At 42.8% G+C, this 18150-nt stretch overlaps 3 protein-coding genes across 4 annotated transcripts; 1 reads left to right on the top strand and 2 right to left on the bottom strand.

Moving 5' to 3' along the window:
• Positions 1–65: 65 nt before the first annotated feature.
• Positions 66–4687, bottom strand: cdc20 (cell division cycle 20 homolog). 2 transcript variants are annotated; one of them, XM_083689578.1, is made up of 11 exons: positions 4573–4687; positions 4117–4344; positions 3849–4000; positions 3563–3656; positions 3348–3473; positions 3009–3205; positions 2794–2888; positions 2020–2257; positions 1670–1795; positions 806–923; positions 66–652 (listed from the first exon to the last, which is right to left on the bottom strand). In XM_083689578.1, exons 2-11 carry the CDS (start codon positions 4313–4315, stop codon positions 474–476), a joined length of 1524 nt encoding a protein of 507 aa, XP_083545704.1. In that variant the 5' UTR covers positions 4316–4344; positions 4573–4687; the 3' UTR covers positions 66–473. The 2 variants fall into 2 exon arrangements, with proteins under 2 accessions (XP_083545704.1, XP_083545703.1); XM_083689577.1 differs by having other exon boundaries at positions 4507–4584.
• Positions 4688–5246: 559 nt separating this feature from the next.
• On the bottom strand, positions 5247–8269 carry LOC310818860 (uncharacterized protein). Its single transcript, XM_083689929.1, has 6 exons — positions 7999–8269; positions 7570–7761; positions 7211–7477; positions 6839–6928; positions 6514–6531; positions 5247–5832 (listed from the first exon to the last, which is right to left on the bottom strand). Exons 1-6 carry the CDS (start codon positions 8090–8092, stop codon positions 5771–5773), a joined length of 723 nt encoding a protein of 240 aa, XP_083546055.1. The 5' UTR covers positions 8093–8269; the 3' UTR covers positions 5247–5770.
• A 4142-nt stretch (positions 8270–12411) lies between these two features.
• On the top strand, positions 12412–17885 carry ppp1r7 (protein phosphatase 1, regulatory (inhibitor) subunit 7). Its single transcript, XM_083690108.1, has 10 exons — positions 12412–12463; positions 13216–13311; positions 13562–13617; positions 13867–13932; positions 14157–14287; positions 14448–14610; positions 15046–15162; positions 15670–15774; positions 16064–16150; positions 16352–17885. The coding sequence occupies exons 1-10, from the start codon at positions 12424–12426 to the stop codon at positions 16526–16528; spliced, it is 1038 nt and encodes a 345-aa protein (XP_083546234.1). The 5' UTR covers positions 12412–12423; the 3' UTR covers positions 16529–17885.
• Positions 17886–18150: the final 265 nt, after the last annotated feature.

The following is an 18150-nucleotide window of genomic DNA, read 5'->3' as shown; positions in this document are numbered from 1 at the left end:
GCAGACATGGATTCCAGAAACCACAAGACTCAGTCATCAAGAACCATTTATTCAGTTGTATGCAAAAGATTTACAAGTACAGTAGCATCAACAGCCATCACTGAAGATCATAAATACATTAGTTACCTCAAAATAAATTGCTTTTAAAACAGCTCAGGTCACCCACACAAGTGTTCACCACAAGACCCTAATCAAATATAGGTTTGTGATGCACCACTTAAAAGTAAAAATTGACTGCAGAAAGTTGTAATTCTTGAAGAAAACATTTTATAGAACTAGACATTCAGATTTGGACATTATCAAAGTGGTAGAGTGGACATCGAAAGACTGCGTTGTTACAAATCAGAAGTTAAAATGGAAATCTTTATTTTACAGTGAATAAAAAACATTTTGTACATAATTTAACAAGTAATGTCATGGTTAAATTGATCGACAACTTAAAAACTCCTAAAAACTCCCAAAACAAAGTCAATTCAGCGGATTCGTTGGTGGATGATGCCGGTGGAAGGCTTGTCCATCCTCTCCTTCGCCTTCTTCTTGACGAGATCCAGCTCAAAGCTCTTCCAGAGACGAACAGTCTCATCTCCGGCAACAGTGGCAACAGACGAACAGTCAGGACTCATAGTCAGGTTAAGGACTCTGCCTTCATGGCCTGGTATGAAGAAATAGTATAATATGATGATTAGTTCACCTTGGAACAGCCCAAAAGAGCTCCACACTAAGCACTAGTTTAGTATGAAACTAGTGTATTACAGTTTGATGTTGTGGTTCACCATAATTCGATTGTTTTAGGCCAGTCACTTACCATTGAGCTCTGCTAACTTGATAAGAGTGGGGTACTTCCAGATGACCACATTGTTATGGGCAAACCCATGTCCGGAGACTAGCTCCTTGTAGTTCGGAGCGAACACTAGAGAAGAGACCTGAAAGGCAGATTTGGGCGTCAGTCAAATTCTGATGAAGCAGCGTAGTGTTATGGGGCACAACTCAGATTACCAATATGGTTTACACAGAATTCCTTCTTAGCACAGAATTTTGAGAAAGTGCCAAAAAGATGCTCTTAATGCTGATTAACTTGCTATGTTTTATTAAAACTGGGCAATATAGGTAGAAATCCTTCTCAATAAGGATCTGAAATGATAGCAATCACAATAATACATGTCCAGTGTACTGCACATTGATACGAGTGATTTGCTGTTCAAGGCAAGATGCGTCAGTCTGATCATCCACTGAATTGTAGTTATATTTCATTCAATATATAATAACAGTAACATTGGTACGTTCCTCTCCTTGAGAGTCAGACCTGTCATGCTCCATGCTGTTGAAGCCATTTGTGACAAAGAGAACAGCCTCTCTGTAATTAATGGATACTAGCTAGCCACGTTAACTGGTGAAATAAATGATAGCTAAATAATCTGAGTGTGACTCCTTATGACGAATAACTTGTTCAGTCAACAATATTTTAGTAAGCAACTGTGTCAATTGACTGCGGTCCAAAGAATTCATTTACATCCATGTTGCTGTATCGATGATATGCAAATACACTGCTACAGCCTTGACTTTACACAAAGCCCCGAAGAAATTCAGGCACAAGTACCCTGTCACCTAAAACAGTACACCCAGAAACAGTTACTATGGGCTTCTTCAGGGGACGGAGGAGTGTAGTCACCTGAGACTGGGTGTCCAGGGAGTTGATGCAGGAGCCGCTGTTTACGTTCCAGATGCGGATGTGTCTGTCACTGGTGCCACCGCCGGACGCAAGAATGCTAGGTTGCCATGGGCACCAGGCCAAAGCCTTAGAAGAAATTTGAACAAGGAAAAATCTATTTGGAAACAGCTCGTCCATTGACAAGTAACCCCTGGTTATAACTAACAACTTCAATACGTAGACCCATCAAGGGCAACATTGTGCATGCTCCGATTCAAATCAAGCTCTAAGCTTTGACGTTGCATTGAGGAAAGGACAAAGTCAAACAGCGTTTGAAATGAAGAACGAAATGCTGTGACTTAAGAATTTACCTTGACTGCTCCTTGGTGTTCATTGAAGCAATGGAGGGAATTTTGGTCTGAGGCGTTGCTGCCGTCCTGAACACCCGGCCACACGTACACCAGGTTGTCATTGCCGCCACTGGCCAGGTACCTGCCATCCGGGGACCACTTCAGGCCACACACCTCCTGGGAGTGGCCCGCCAGCGTGAAAATGTGGTGGTTTGCCAACCTCACGTCATGGTGGTGGATGTGGCCCGATCTGGCACCACTGGAAAATATTTAAAAGTTAAGTTTGAGGGCCAAAGCAAAACAAAAACATAAGTCAATTCATTGACCAGATGAAGCCACTATGAACTGACCAACTACCAATATAAGCATCTGCACAATTACGTTGAGATTTTGCAACGGTCAATGTATTGCACAAATCTTCATTTACAACCAAGATCATGATGGGCACTTGATAAAAACTGTTAGTTACAAAATGTGCAGGGATTTGTTTAGTGTCAATTGTGAAGATCTGTTCACTTTCTTGCTCGCATCCTGCGTAGCACCAACAAAATAAAATACAAAATGTCTGCATTTGATTTGTTTTACCTGACCTGTTTTTTGCACCGTAAAAACAATGAGGCAAACAAAGCCGGGATTATTACAACAGTGGTGGTGCGCAGTCAGCAGAAATTAGAGACATGGCCGCACGGGACTAAAATTACAGAGATGGACCAAGTCGCATTACAGGGTGAGCACCCTTTCCCCTGCTTCCGTAATGTTGTCAAATGTAATACGACTACAGAGCAGAGGGTTTACCTGGTGAGAATGTGATTGTTCCAACTCAAGGAGCTAACGCGAGCCGTGTGGCCGCCCATGCTGCGCAGCAACTTCTGGCTCTCCACATCCCACAGCTATGAAAGGGAGTAGACTTTTAGCATCATCTTAAAAACTGGAGGCATCAAATTTCAACTTATCCAACTTTGAACTGGATAGCAAATTCCTTCAGCGAATGGGCAAGTTCGACTTCTCACCTGAATTTTGTGGTCGCTGGTGCCCACTGCCAGATAGCTGCCCTCCTGGATCCAGGACACAGAGCAGATGTAGTCCCTCTCATTCTCCATCTTCATCAGCAGGGTGATGTCACCTTGTGTAGCGTCCCACAGGTATACACTGTTGCTGAGGGCTACTGCCAGAAGGTTCCTACTGCTCCAGTCCAGTAAATTCAAATCTGCAGGATGGAAAAAATACATATGTTAGTGTGCTTCTATAGTAGTAAATTATCAAAATGAGTTCATGAATCCTTTAAGGATTTAGCCCATCCCAACACAAAAAGGTTGAATACGAGTTTCTTGTAATAGCAGAATACTCACAGAAATCATTTCTGATATCAGGCGCATCCAGGATTCTGTCAGGCACAGAGGAGATGTATCTGGTCTTTTTGACAGAGACTGGCGTAGCAACCTGACTATAGAGGACTTTCAAGTTGTTCTGATAACCTGCAGAGAGAGGGGGGAAATTACTAGAACCCAGTGAAAATGTGAGCCTGACAGCAACAGACATGTTGATTCACATACGATTGTTGTACCTTCTGGAGCGTTCAGAGGCTTTCCTCCCAGATGCAAGATCTTCGCCTCCTCAATGTCATATCCGTTGAGTTTGACCGACCAGGCCTTCTGTTCCTACAAAAGACAAGTCAACTGATGCTTAACGCACCATCCACATCAAATAGTCTACTGCCCCAGTTATCTGTAGTGTAAGCAACTGTAGCACTTGTGATTAATTGAATGCCTGTGATTGTTTGATCATGGGACAAGCAAAACATATTCAAATTCATGAAGAGGATTCAAATAAGGTTGTAGGAAGACCCTCACTGATGCTGCTGGGGATTTAGTATTAGGGTCGTTCGGCTCATTCTCCTTGGAGAGCAGGAAGCTTGCCACGTCCATCCGATTGTTGTTTCTCATGGGAATGAAGCGGTCACAGCCAACGTTGTTAGGTGTGTTGTGGGTCTTTCCAGTTTTACCTAAACAGGGGGGGGTGGATCAGGGGAGGGCAGTGGCAGTCAGATAACAAGTTTATGCAATACCTGAGACGTATTCCATACGTATGGAAAAGTAGTGGCTCGTGTTAGATGACTACCTGGTGTTTTACTTGGCGTCTTGGATATACTAAGTGATCTATTTCCAGATTTGCCAGGTGACAGGGCGTTGGATGTATTGGCAGTCGTCGAAGTCGATGTGCTGGCTTTCCTCTGCCATCTTGCCATGGGCGCGTTTGTGATGGGCATATCCAGCTTCAGGATGCTGTGAATGTCGTTCTCGAATCCGAACTGGGCCATGGTTGAAGTGAACCAGCGTTCCAGACACCCTGTAAATAATTTCAGAAGGCACAATAAACAACATGAACGCGATGACAAACGTTCTTGCTAACAGGATTATGTTTATTTTACGTTACATGTATAATTAAGCAAGCTGCATGAAAGGAACAAAAGGATTCTGAATCGTCCGAGTCGAAGCCTGCTCCCACCACCTGTTAGTGCTCGCATCCCACTCATTCATAACAACAACAAACATCATTAGGCTAGGTGCTACTTACTCCAAGGTAATGGTACAAGTCGTTGTTCAGAGAAGGTACTTTAGGCAGCTAGCAAATAAAAAAAATAAGGCAGGCTAATCCTCCAGAAATGGGTCGCCAAACACTCCGATCACACGATTAAAGTTGCTAGCTGCTTCAGTTTCAAATGTTCAACGGATGGTGAGTCTAGTTTAAATGACCAAATACGCTATCGTGATTGGTTTATTCAAAATATGTAAATAGGTTGCTATGGTGGCGTAAAAGGGTCCATCATTCTGATTGGTGGATAAAAAAAAAAAACGTACTTCGTGATTAAACAACGACGTCAGAGAAGATCTTACTTTTTTTTAAGAGGCAAAATATAACCATACTGCCGCTTAGAGGAAGGGGGTCTAAAATGCAACACATTTTAATTTGCCCAAAGATTTGACATTCGTCGTGCATTCATCCAATTGCCAAATAATTAACATACAGAAAGGCAAAGAGATACAATATTATTTGATATGTGTTGTGTGTTTTTCTCATTCATCTCGAAATCTAAAATACGGAGTTAAGAGCGACTCTGCAATGTTTCACTCTTAAAACTTGACGTGACAGTACCACGGGCTGGACGCCTCTGGAATTGTGTGAAATCAGGTTTATTGTAATGTGTAGTAAATGAAAACTCATTTTAAAAATCTTACTTTAGGCTGCTCGAATTCTTTAATGTATCAACAATTAATGCATTTTCATCCTTTGAATATAATAGTGTGTTCCTATACACAATTTCTGTAATAATGATTATGGGTTGTACACTTTTTCATTTAAGACAATTTCGGCGTGAAAATAAAACGGTGTCATTAAAAACCAGAACAATTTATACACTTTAAATATCTTTAATAAAGCAATACAAATCTGTAAATAAAAAGTCAGAAAATCCTAAATGTTTTCTGTTTCAATATAAAATCTGTGACTTCAAAACTCATACATTCATACATACTTATATACATACTTATATACATACATACATACATACATACATACATACATACATACATACATACATACATACATACATACATACATACATACATACATACATACATACATACATACATACATACACAAGAACACAAAGTGAAAACAACAATTTCCCTCAATGTGGATTATTTCACCCAAAACGCAAAAATGAATAACAATTATTCATATGGACACTGTGAACCAAGATATTTATGAAGGCTTATGGTGGGTGGTTGACTTCTATGGTTGTCTGGTGGTAGTGGACAATGGAGCCTAGGACACCTGTCAGGAGGGGAAACCAACACGCAAACGTTACTAGGACCATAGGTTACAAAGTGCTAACACATACCACACACATCCTTCTCATAACAAATGCATATCTGAGCAACAGACATGACAGACCCTAACAGTGAACAATATGTTAAACAGACAATGAAGAAGTAAGTATGTAGCCTCCATTACCACAAATTCAATATACTTGCACTACAGACATCTGAGACATTTGTGAGTAATAACCACACAGCAACATCAAACAAGGTTCAAAAGTCCTTCATTCTCTCTGTGTTGAGAGGTTATTACTTCTGCAATATTGCTATGCTGGTCATTCCCATGACTGTCTGTGGTTTGTGGTAAATGAGGCAATTCCCATACCACTGGTTGGCCAACCATTGTAAAAGTTATGCAATTTAAAGCATGCACAATTCAGAGCATAAGAATCATACTTCTGAAATAAGGAACTATACACACACACACACACACACACACACACACACACACACACACACACACACACACACACACACACACACTGGCACCCATACTGTTTACCTTTAGTAGGTGTGATGCCTGTGCACTCAACCTAACAACCCATCAGTTAATATTTAATCTTCTATCAACTGTTCCATATTGCTGTTCACCAAGAAAAACATGGAGAGAGGCAGAGTTCCATCATAAATGATTTACCTCCAGGATGTCCGTTATCTGGAAAGAGAAATAAAAAGAGAGAAAGAAAGAGAGAGAGGTTGGCTCTATGTTACATGCATGTTGTCATGGGGAAGAGGCCATGTAAACAATAAGATTTGCATACAGTTAAAGCACTTTCAGACAGTTACCAGCCAAGATGCAAACCGAATGATAAGGCAAGGAGTTGCCACTGCATTACTTTTTACTCATCCAGTCTTTATGATCAAAGCAGCCAATATGGCCATTTCCCGGTCACATGGTCAGGAATTTTAGGGAGCTTTCCCTGCCGTGATAAACCCTTGGCCCTAGTTGTAATGTCACCCACCTTGTTTGGAGATGAAGAAGCTGATGATGACCAAACCAAGAAAGGCCAACGCTGCTAAAACCGGTACCAACACAGCAATCATGGACACCCCTGAAACACAAGACAACAGATCACTCACCTGATAAGCTACACCAGCAGGACTTGCTTGCTAGTTCTACAAGCCACCATAACCACAACTTTCTGGGGATCTTGAAATGTTTGACCCCAGTGTGAAAGTGTCCCCTGCTAGCCTTTCAGTCAGTCCCCTGACTGACCCAACACTACAAGAAACATCACATCTCACAAGCAGGCACACAAGCACGAGAGAGATGCAGCACATGCCTTAACACTGTTAGAAAGTGACAGCAGCACCATTTCGTTTTCTACCCTTACCCCCTGCTGTGATCTCTGGGCGTGTGAGCTCCTTCATCAGCTCAGTGCATCCCTCTTGGAGTCGCATCCTCGCCCGCCTGGTGCGCTCCGTGTCCTGGTCCCATAGTCGCTTGAGCTGGAGAGCCTGCGGTACCTCGGCGGTCCATGTGTCCGTATCTCGGTCTAGGGTCAGGTACTTGTTCCCATTGTACAGGATCCGGTCGGTCAAATGCATAACTCGAAACCCGTTCAGTTTGCATTCGCGTAAACGTAGAAAAATGTAATTCCCTATTGATGGAACGAAAAGAATAACCATAAGGCATGTGCACCTTTATGGATCAATAGAATTATGGGCAAATCAGTTAGTCAATGTGTCTTACTTGGCATGGTGATGTTGACATTTCCCACAGCCTGTTGAAAGGACTCATTACTGTCGTTGCTGAGCAATGCTGCACGGAGAATGCCTTTAACGTCTCCTCCGCTGCTCGTGAGAGGGACTCCGTTGACCAAGACCTGTTCGACGGCCTCATCCCCACCGGCCACTCCCGACCCCTGGAACTGGATGACCGTGACTGTAACATAACGCATACACAATATAGGGTACCAAATGCGATGATTAACTGTGTGTTTAGTGCTTAAAATGAAATCGCCTTACACACTACGCCTATAAAACCTTTCACAAGAGACACTTGTGCAACCTGCATTTACAAATATTGAATAAGAGGCTGATTAAAATGAGTTTGTCCAGAAACATAAATGGTCTGTGCATTGACGGCACAAGATGGGATAGAGAGCAATGGAAAACTTACCCCTTGGAAAACCCCAAGACAACTTGCAAAGGAAAGCGAGAGTCAAAAAGAGCCCCATCTTCCGCGTAACTTCTCCCATCCCAATCGCAATCATCTGCCTTTTAATTCTGCCTGAATTAGATCGCGCATTAGCCAATTCGTTTTCACATAGAAATAAACTAATAACCAAAGAAGGTCACTTCATGGTCACAATAGGTTAGGTTTGGCTGTAAGACAGGAAATAGTATTGACACAAGTGGTATCACATTCAATTGTGTTTTAAATGCGCACTTAGAATTTGCAGCCGTTTCGTTTTGATGTGTTGTTGGGAGGTCAATGCGAGAACCGAACAGGGGAGGTCCTTTTGGACCGGTGGGCGTGCGTCGTTGCATGCGCCAGTATAGAGTACACAACAGTGCTGCAGTGACTTGTCGTTCGAGTGGCTTGGTTTCACAAGATGACATATGTGCAAACAAAGGCACACACACTCCCAGTCTGAGTATAAACCACCAGATAAAACAGTGCCCTTGGTTTTCCCCGTGAGATTGTCTTGGGTAAAATACATAAATAATGGTGAGGCCTACATTTCCCTGAGACATTTAGGCATTGTCTTAAACTTTGTAAAAACTGCTGACATTGGCTTGTTTTTGATAATTCATTTCTTATTTTTGAGATAATCAGCCTATGGAGAACTGACATACTAGCCTAACTGACATACTAGTCTGTGCGTACAGAACACTCTGTTCCCTGTTGTTCTTTGCACTTGTTACCAGATATACCCTAAGACAAGGGCAGATGGATGCTAGCTGTTCATGTTCATGTTGGATGTTTTCTAGGGGTGTGACCCTACACAGGCACACTGGCACAAACCAAACTAGAGCACAGATGAGATGAGAGTTCACACTGTCACTGACTCATTGTCCCAGACTGACTGAATATGTAACCAAGGCTGTGTGTAATAGGCTATACAGTGTACCTGTCTGTCTGTCTGTCTGTCTGTCTGTCTGTCTGTCTGTCTGTCTGTCTGTCTGTCTGTCTGTCTGTCTGTCTGTCTGTCTGTCAGTGTCTCTGTGTCTGTGACCTGTGTCTGTATAAATGTGACCCACATACGTATACTGGGAAGGGGTCAAACAGCGTTACATAACATTTTATTACTACAAGTAGTGTCGTAGTCTCCCAGTGTTATCTCTTTCAAGACCCAGGAGGCCTAGGCTGGCACAGAGACTAATGGGAAATATGTGTATGGGTGAAAAGATCTGTGTCAAGATAAGAGCAGTGGTGCCTGTTATCCCTCTGTGTTTTACTTTAAATGGACAACCGGCAAGACAGAAAGGAATTGGCACTGTAAACAGTGCCTGGGAGAGAGATAGAGAGAGAGAGAGAGAGAGAGAGAGAGAGAGAGAGAGAGAGAGAGAGAGAGAGAGAGAGAGATAGAGAGAGAGAGGGAGAGGGAGAGGGAGATAGAGAGAGAGAGGGAGAGGGAGAGAGAGAGAGAGAGAGAGAGATAGAGAGAGAGAGGGAGAGAGAGAGGGAGAGAGAGAGAGAGAGAGAGAGAGAGAGAGAGATAGAGGAGAGAGAGAGAGTTCAAAAAAGCCTTTATTGACACCACTCAATATAGAATTGCTTTATCACAAAATACATGGTACACAGTTAGGTCCGGAAATATTTGGACAGAAACACAATTTTCATAATTTGGGCTCTGTACGCCACCACAATGGATTTGAAATGAAACAATCGAGATGCAATTGAAGTGCAGACTTTCAGCTTTAATTCAAGGGGTTGAACAAAAATATTGTATGAAACGTTTAGGAATTGCAACCATTTTTATACACAGTCCCCTATTTTCAGGGGCTCAAATGCAATTGGACAAATTAACATAATCATAAATAAAATGTTCATTTTTAATACTTTGTTGAGAATTCTTTGCAGGCAATGACTGCCTGAAGTTTGGAACCCATGGACATCACCAAATGCTGGGTTTCCTCCTTTGTGATGCTTTGCCAGGCCTTTACTGCAGCTGTCTTCAGTTGTTTTTTGTTCGTGGGTCTTTCTGCCTTTAGTTTTGTCTTGTGATGGAAATCTTTCAGTGAACAACAATAAACAATATTTGGTCTCAGTTGAGAGTTTTAATGCATATACAAAGTTTCAACAACATTGTTTAAAGCTGGATCAGCATTCCTTCACCAACAGTGTGGATTCAGATACTGATGCCGTGGCTGAGGAGAGGACCCTCCTTTACTCCAATGCTCGTACATCATAGGTCTAGGGGTAAACATATATTGCACCTGCTTGCTGATAGAGAAGTTGGGAAAGAAGCGTAGGTGTTGTGAGCCACTATCTCAAACCTCAGCCTGCAGTTAGGAGTGTTCCAAGGTCACATACTGTCTATTGTATGAGAGAAGGAGCAGTCGGTTTTGGTTCCTCCTCAGTCACATAATGGAAAATAACAAAGTACATTGGGTCACAACAAGGTCAAAACATTTCATATAAGACTTAAGCAAAATAGTACAAATACATTTTTTGCATTTTCATTACAGTCTTCAGCAAGTGAAATGCATGCTCGATCAGGTTGAGATCAGGTGATTGACTCAGCCATTGCAGAATATTCCACTTCTTTGCCTTAAAAAACTCCTGGGTTGCTTTCACAGTATGTTTTGGGTCATTGTCCATCTGTACTGTGAAGCGCCGTCCAATCAACTTTGCTGAATTTGGCTGAATCTGAGCAGACAGTATATCCCTAAACACTTCAGAATTCATCCGGCTGCTTCTATCTTCTGTCACCTCATCAATAAACACTAGTAACCCAGTTTCATTGGAAGCCATGCATGCCCATGCCATCACACTGCCTCCACCGTGTTTTATAGATGATGTGGTATGCTTCGGACCATGAGCAGTTCCAAGACTTCTCCATATTTTTTTCTTCCCATCATGCTGGTACAGGTTGATCTTAGTTTCATCTGTCCAAAGAATGCTGTTCCAGAACTGGGCTGGCTTTTTTAGATGTTTTTTGGCAAAGTCTAATCTGGCCTTTCTATTCTTGAGGCTTATAAATGGTTTGACCTTGTGGTGGACCGTCTGTATTTTCTCTTGTGAAGTCTTCTCTTTATGGTAGATTTGGATAATGATATGCCTACCTCCTGGAGAGTGTTCTTCACTTGGCTAGTGTTCTTCACTTGGGCTTTTTCTTTACCATGTGAAGGATCCTGCGATCATCCACCACTGTTGTCTTCATTCAGGCCTTTTTGTGTTGCCGTGCCCACCAGCGCGTTCTTTTTCTCTCCGAATGTATCAAACTGTTGATTTGGCCACTCCTAATGTTGCTGCTATCTCTCTGATGGATTTTTTTGTTTTTGCAGTGTAAGGATGGACTGTTTCACTTGCATTGAGAGCTCCTTTGACCGCATGTTGTGCGTTCACAGCAACAGCTTCCAAATGCAAATGCCACACTTGGAATCAACTCAGACCTTTTACCTGCTTAATTGATAAAGAAATAACAAAGGAATAGCCCAGACTTGTCCATGAAACTGCTTTTGAGTCAATTGTCCAATTTCTTTTGCTCCCTTGAAAAGGAGGGGGCTACATATTAAAGAGCTGTAATTCCTAAACCCTTCCTCCAATTTGGATTTGAATACCTTCAAATTAAAGCTGAGAGTCTGCACTTTAAGCCCATATTCATATATAACTGTAACTTGAATATGTTTTGGCAAACAGCTAAAATAACAAGAATTGTGTCAGAGTCCAAATATATATGGACCTAACTGTATAAACATTTACAAGATAAAACCAACGAGTCAATCTCATGACTCAATGACATGGGGGAGGGGAGGGAGGGGAGGGGAGGGGAGGGAGAGAGAGAGAGAGAGAGAGAGAGAGAGAGGAAGCATAAATATTGAGAAATGGGGTGGTGTCGAAGAAAAAGATGATGATGATATACTGGACAGAAACAGCATATTATGTCATGTCTGTGACCTTCCCATGACTATGTGAGCAACATATGTGTCATTTTGATAACCACTAACCATTGCCTAAATAAATTTCAGGGTTGGACATAGAGGCTTACTTTGAATTTGCAGGATTCTTTTTTCGATAAAAATCAGTTACACAAGTTACCTTCCACAAGGTCAGATACACTGAAAAACAGTAACGCAAACTAAGTAAGGGGTGTGTGTATTTGACGCCCCCTGTGTTAGAACACTGTAATTACACTCAAGTTCTCTCACTGTAATTACACTCATGTTCTCTCTAGGGTGTGAAAACAATGTACAGGTACAGGTAACATGCCAACAATGATTGAATTCTTCCTGAATGAACCTGAATCCTGCACACAAGGTGACACTCTGTGTCGGCCTAGCGCACACTTTCTGAAGGCAGAAGCCACAACAGAGGTCCCGACATTGGATTGGCTGATACCGCTGTCAAAGACAAAGGGGAGGGTTTACAGAAAACATGGCTACCCTATCTGTTGGAGAGCCTCAAGAGATGGAAGGTGAGTCTAAACTGAAATATGCAATAGCTAGTCATGTATCATCAGAGTGGTTAAGGTGACATTTTGTGTGAACACGCATCCCCCCTCAAACTGTGTAAATGTAGGTGATTTTCGTCATGCCTCGCCCTCCTTCCCTCCCTCCCTCTCTCTCCCCCGAGCAGGCTAAGCTAACCCAAACATGCTAGCTTGTTATGAGTTAGCTCTGCCATTCATCTCAGCTTGTTTACGTTCGCTAGAATCGCTAGCTAGGGTGTCTTATAGCTGGATGCGTTGCCACGAAGCTGTATCATCGAGTATGTTTTCTTTTTAGATGTCATCCCCATGCGTTTTCATTTAGCTAGCTGCAAAGTAATGAGCGACTCCATCCATGCCTTCGTCTCTAGCGTAGCAACGACATGTGTAAGAGGCGAGTGTCCTATCATGGGTGGTGGACAGTAGAAAAAGGGCTAGCAAGCTTGTTGGAGCTAGCCTAGACAGAATGCAGTCTGGACATGACTCTATAACTGCAGATTCCGCTCTGTCCGGGCTAGCAAGCTGGTTGATCACATAAAAGCCATGTCATCATTATCATACAATCGAGATTCATTGTCAAATGTCGTGATGGCTGGGTGGGTGTGTTTCTTTGTGTGTCATTTTTGACGTCTGAATCAGATCCTGATAGACGTTTGTGCCCTGGATGTGCCTAGCTTGTCAAGGCAAATGAAGATAGATAGATAAAAGATAGAGTGACACTGTTCCCTGTTTGCCTATAGTGGACCGGAGGGGTGAGTCGGAGGAGTCTGGGGATGATGAGACCAGGAGGAAGAGCCTCAATGGTGAGGTGGACCCCAACCAGCCCCCTACCACAGGTGAACAACACACACACACACCTCGTCCTCAAATCTCCCCCAACCACATTGGGTGCATTCAGGAGGACACAATGTTATGGAATGTTCTGACCAAATGTATTATGTTGAACAGACAGACATTCTAAAGAATGGAATCAAGCAGGCCTCTGGTCTATTGAATGCGACCCACCTTGTTGCTCTTGTCATTTGCAAATGCCTGTGTTAAATCTCTCTCTCCCTCTCCCCCTCCCTCTGTCTCAAAACATCATAGTCAAAGAGGAGTCTCCAGTTGATATGGAAACCATAACCTTGGACCCAGATGAAGAGGTGAAGGATCAGCTCAGTTTGTTTCCATGCTACTACACTCTGTAATGAAAAGATTAGAGTGACCTGTTGTATCTCTCTTAAACACACACACACACACACACACCCACACAATCTATGTTACCCTCTATCAGCTGCACATGTTTAACCCTTCACTTAATCTGCCACATACTGTTCTGATATCAGTTTGTGCGCAGCTGCCGTCATTGTGAAGTTATCTCAACCTAACCCGCTGCCTCTCTTTATTCCCAGGATGTGGATCTTATCCACTGTCGGATTGGGAAGATTGAGGGCCTGGAGGTGCTGCAGAGGGCCAGGGTCAGTTGTTGGACTATCTTTTGATTTGGGAAACCTTGTTGTTTCTGTCAGTCACTGATGTGATGGTGGAGATGTTGTATATAAGGCTAGAGGTCAGAGTTTTTCCTGGTCAGATCACATTGTTTAGTTTTTTGTTGTTGTTGGGTGTTTCTAATAGAATGTGAATATTTGTACGTATAGTACAGGCATGTTGTCATTGAAAAAGGTGTGTGTGTGGTGTTCAGACACTTTCTTTAAGGCAGAACCTCATCAAGAAGATCGAGAACCTGGAGAGTCTAGTCACACTGCGGGAGCTGGACCTTTACGACAACCAGATCCGCAAACTAGAGGACCTGCAGAACCTTACAGAACTAGAGTGAGTCTCTCTCTCTCTCTTTCACACACACACACACATACATATATGCATACACACACAGATGCATGCAGACAGAGGCACACACACACACACACAACATCCTATTGTTCTGTTCTATAACTATTATATCCTGACTGAAACACGTGTGTTTGATTGACAGGCAGCTGGACGTGTCCTTTAACCTCCTGAGGAAGGTGGAGGGTCTGGAGCGTTTGACGCAGATGAAGAAGCTGTTCCTGCTGCACAACAAGATCAGCTCCATTGCCAACCTGGAGCACTTTACTAGCCTGGAGATGCTGGAGCTGGGCTCCAACCGCATCCGGGTGAGGGGGTTAGGGCCGAGGGGGTTAGGGTGGGTCGGGGTCGGTTGGATGGGGGGAGGGCTGATCGATGGACAGTGTACCTTTAGTCAAATACATAATGGAATACCCTCAAATACTCAAGCTGCGCTTGATTTAGTTTGCCCACCATTACACTAGTCCCATTAGTACCAACTCCAGGCTCAATCAAGCTCACCACAGGTACTTATTCAAGTAGTTGACACAGTTTATGTTAGAATATAACCCAGGTCGGTTGCATCTGCATGTCTGTGGAACAGAATGCCCTATGAAAGGAATATGTATTATCTATATGCCTTGGGAGATACATAGCAAGACCCTGTGGTGACATGCAGAACTGATAGGGAATCTTACATTTGTTTTTTCCCCCTAATTGACATGAGTGATATTAGCTGCTGACGTGGGTGTGTTTGATTACAGGTAATAGAGAACTTGGACACGCTGTCCTCCTTGCAGAGTTTGTTCCTGGGAACTAATAAGATCACTCAGCTACAGCATCTGGAGGGCTTACATAACCTGACGGTTCTCAGCATCCAGGTACTGTACACACACACACACACACACACACACACACACACACACACACACACACACACCACCCTTTTCACACCTGGGTGGTTTACATTTGACACATTTGATTTGATATTTCTCAAAAATAATTTTCTCCTGGTTTGCTCTCATTAAAAGAGAATCTGCTTTCAGGAGTGTGAGTTTGTGTGTGAGTGGGTGGTGTGTGAGTTACTTACCGGTATACAGTGATTTCAGTTGTGTAAATGCTTGTTGTATTGTTAGCCGAGTTGGTTTTTTTGCATTGTGTTTTTGTCATAAGCTGCAGAGATAAATGTGTGTATATATATATATATATATATACATATATATATATATATATATATATATATATATATATATATATATATACACACACACATATATATATATATATATGTATAGACAATAAGTCGAAAGTAATAAATAAATAAATGTTGATAAGTAAGAAACATCAGAGTCTGACTGAGGTGTGTTTGTGCCGTGTCTCTCCTCCAGAGTAACCGCATCACCAAGATGGAGGGTCTGCAGGGCCTGGTCAACCTGAAGGAGCTCTACCTTAGTCACAATGGTATCGAGGTCATCGAAGGCCTGGAGAACAACGTGAGTCAAGCATCACACCCACACAACACCAGTACGGCAACAGCAATACATACTGTAGGGAGGCAAGGGGGGGGGGTTGCCATGGCAACCGAGTGATTCGCCAGCAGTCCAAAGTGTACGGGTGGCCCAATATGAAATGAAAGCAATAAAGTTTATGGGAATGCTCAAAACACAGCTGTTCGCTGTTGTCTGAAAACACAGCTGTTCATGCAGTCAATACTGATTGGTTGTTGGCAAAGACTGCCAACTCGAAACTGAGAGTTGAATGTTTCACCTTCTGTCCTGTTAGAAAAAGCTGACCACTCTGGACATCGCAGCCAATCGGGTAAAGAAGATCGAGAACATAAGCCATCTAACAGACCTACAGGAATTCTGGGTAAGGAGAAAATTAAAAGAGCTTGATTGTGGACTCAGGTGACAGAGAGAAAGATGGCTTGTTGAATGTTTGAGTCATCGATGACAAGTTGACAACAAGTCTTAAGGGTTTGGATAAGAAACGTCTTCTTAGTCATCTATGACAAACTCTCTCTCTCTCTCTCTCTCTCTCTCTCACTTTCTCTCTCTCTTTGTCTCTCAGATGAATGACAATCAGATAGATAACTGGTCGGATCTGGACGAGTTGAAGAACGCCAAAGCCCTGGAGACGGTGTATCTCGAGAGGAACCCCTTACAGAAGGACCCCCAGTACCGCCGCAAGATCATGCTGGCGCTGCCCACCGTACGCCAGATCGATGCCACCTTCATCCGCTTCTGACCAGCCCTGCGGTGCAACAACGCAACGTCTCGCCCTCCCCCTACCTCAGTGTTTTGCCCCCACCCTCACCGTCCTGCCCTTACCCGCAAAATTGACTATCACACCACCACAGGCACATACATAGAGTATACGCATACATTCATATACCATGTACACTCCAACACACACACACACACACATTTAGACCATCACTTCTCTCCTCGCGTACCCTCTCTCACACACACATACGCATGTACACACACACACACACACACACTCACGCATAACTATGACCTATGCTATTATGTGAACGCTTATTAATTTATTCCCAATATTAGGCTGGATAAGGGCTGGGAATGGGAACTGCAAAATGACCTTTACCCTCACTTAACCACCACCCCCCCCCCCTTTCTTTGCATGTTGGATGTGGAGAAGGAAGTCCCCTCTGTCTCTCCCCAATCCCGTCCTGTGTCCCCAGAGATAACAAAAGAGAGAGAGAGAGAGGAAGGCAGTATGTTTTATTTCTTCATTGAAATGTCACTGTTCCTGATGAGTTCTAAGGAGGATGGGGGGCGGGGGGGGGGGGGTCTCTTTGACTATTTGAGTGGTCATGCAAGTGTTTACCATGTGTTTCTCTGGCAGGACAAGCTTATATTCTCACAGGAAGGTCCACACCAGACATCAAAGTCTTATTTTATTACAGTCTTTTATTATTTCAAAGAATAAAAATGATCAGATGTGTAAAAGATTTGACACTACAGTTACCGCTGCCTTCAGCGGTATCCTTTGTGTCCTGTACAGTGTCTGACATAAGGGTTATTTATGGTGTATGATACTCGACTTGCTCGGTTGCTATGGGGATATTTAGCTCATCATAAAACTGACCCGCCCACATACTGTACATGCAGACACTGACTCCTCTATATGGTCCCTTTTCACAATGCAAGAGCGCCCTTGATCTCGTAGCCCTACTCCCCGTCATGAAAAGATGCACCTTTAGGCACACAACTAAAAACAGGTTTGCCCTCAGGAGAAGTTCAGAGTTGTTTTGGGCATATGTACTGAGACGACAGAACTACGAAATCCTCACTCGCGTGCTCTCCTCTTCCAAATCCCAATCGATCAGAGCAGTAGATGGTAACGGTAGTCGATGGCGGTGGACATCCCCAGGAGATGATCGTTCACTCTCTTTTGACTGGAAATAATCTTAAATCATTTATTTTGATCTTTTTCAGATTTTCCGATTCGATCTAACTGCAGTTTGAGCTAATTTGAAGCTTTTTTCTTTTCTTTTTTTTTTACTTTGAGGCAATTCCATTATTTTCATAGGATCATTGGTCCTCATAAATAATAAAAAAAAAAAAAAAAAAAATGAAAATGATAATTCGGACAATCTAGGTCATGATATCTTCCTGTCCATCGTAACTGACTTCCCCAAGTGAATAATACAAGTAGTAATCCATAGCTTCCATTTGTTGTATTAAAAATATTATTGCAAAGGCGCCAAATCACTTAACTTGTACAGCCTACATTTTGTGAACTGCAACAAGCTCAGATGTCCTAAATTGTGTGTGTGTGTGTGTGTGTGTGTTATGAGCAGTGTTTCTTCACCAGAATGGTTTCTGTTTCCTGGGAGAAGGTCC

Source organism: Argentina silus (genome assembly GCF_951799395.1).
Source record: "Argentina silus genome assembly, chromosome: 18".
NCBI lineage: Eukaryota > Metazoa > Chordata > Actinopteri > Argentiniformes > Argentinidae > Argentina > Argentina silus.
Note: the sequence above shows the minus strand (reverse complement) of the source record. Positions and strands in the feature narration are given on the sequence as shown.

Bases quoted from the DNA above. Each gene is read 5' to 3' on its own strand.
- cdc20 (XM_083689577.1), bottom strand. From the start codon at position 4,531: ATGAGTGGGATGCGAGCACTAACAG. The intron at 1,796-2,019 runs GTAAATTCTTAA...ATTTCTTCTAAG, and splicing joins AACACCAAGGAGCAGTCAAG to GCTTTGGCCTGGTGCCCATG. The intron at 653-805 runs GTAAGTGACTGG...TCTTCATACCAG, and splicing joins CAAGTTAGCAGAGCTCAATG to GCCATGAAGGCAGAGTCCTT.
- LOC310818860 (XM_083689929.1), bottom strand. From the start codon at position 8,092: ATGATTGCGATTGGGATGGGAGAAGTTACGCGGAAGATGGGGCTCTTT. The intron at 7,478-7,569 runs GTAAGACACATT...TTCCATCAATAG, and splicing joins TGTCAACATCACCATGCCAA to GGAATTACATTTTTCTACGT. The intron at 6,929-7,210 runs GTAAGGGTAGAA...CTTGTGTTTCAG, and splicing joins CCCAGAGATCACAGCAGGGG to GGGTGTCCATGATTGCTGTG.
- ppp1r7 (XM_083690108.1), top strand. From the start codon at position 12,424: ATGGCTACCCTATCTGTTGGAGAGCCTCAAGAGATGGAAG. The intron at 13,618-13,866 runs GTGAAGGATCAG...CTTTATTCCCAG, and splicing joins CCTTGGACCCAGATGAAGAG to GATGTGGATCTTATCCACTG. The intron at 14,611-15,045 runs GTGAGGGGGTTA...GTTTGATTACAG, and splicing joins TGGGCTCCAACCGCATCCGG to GTAATAGAGAACTTGGACAC.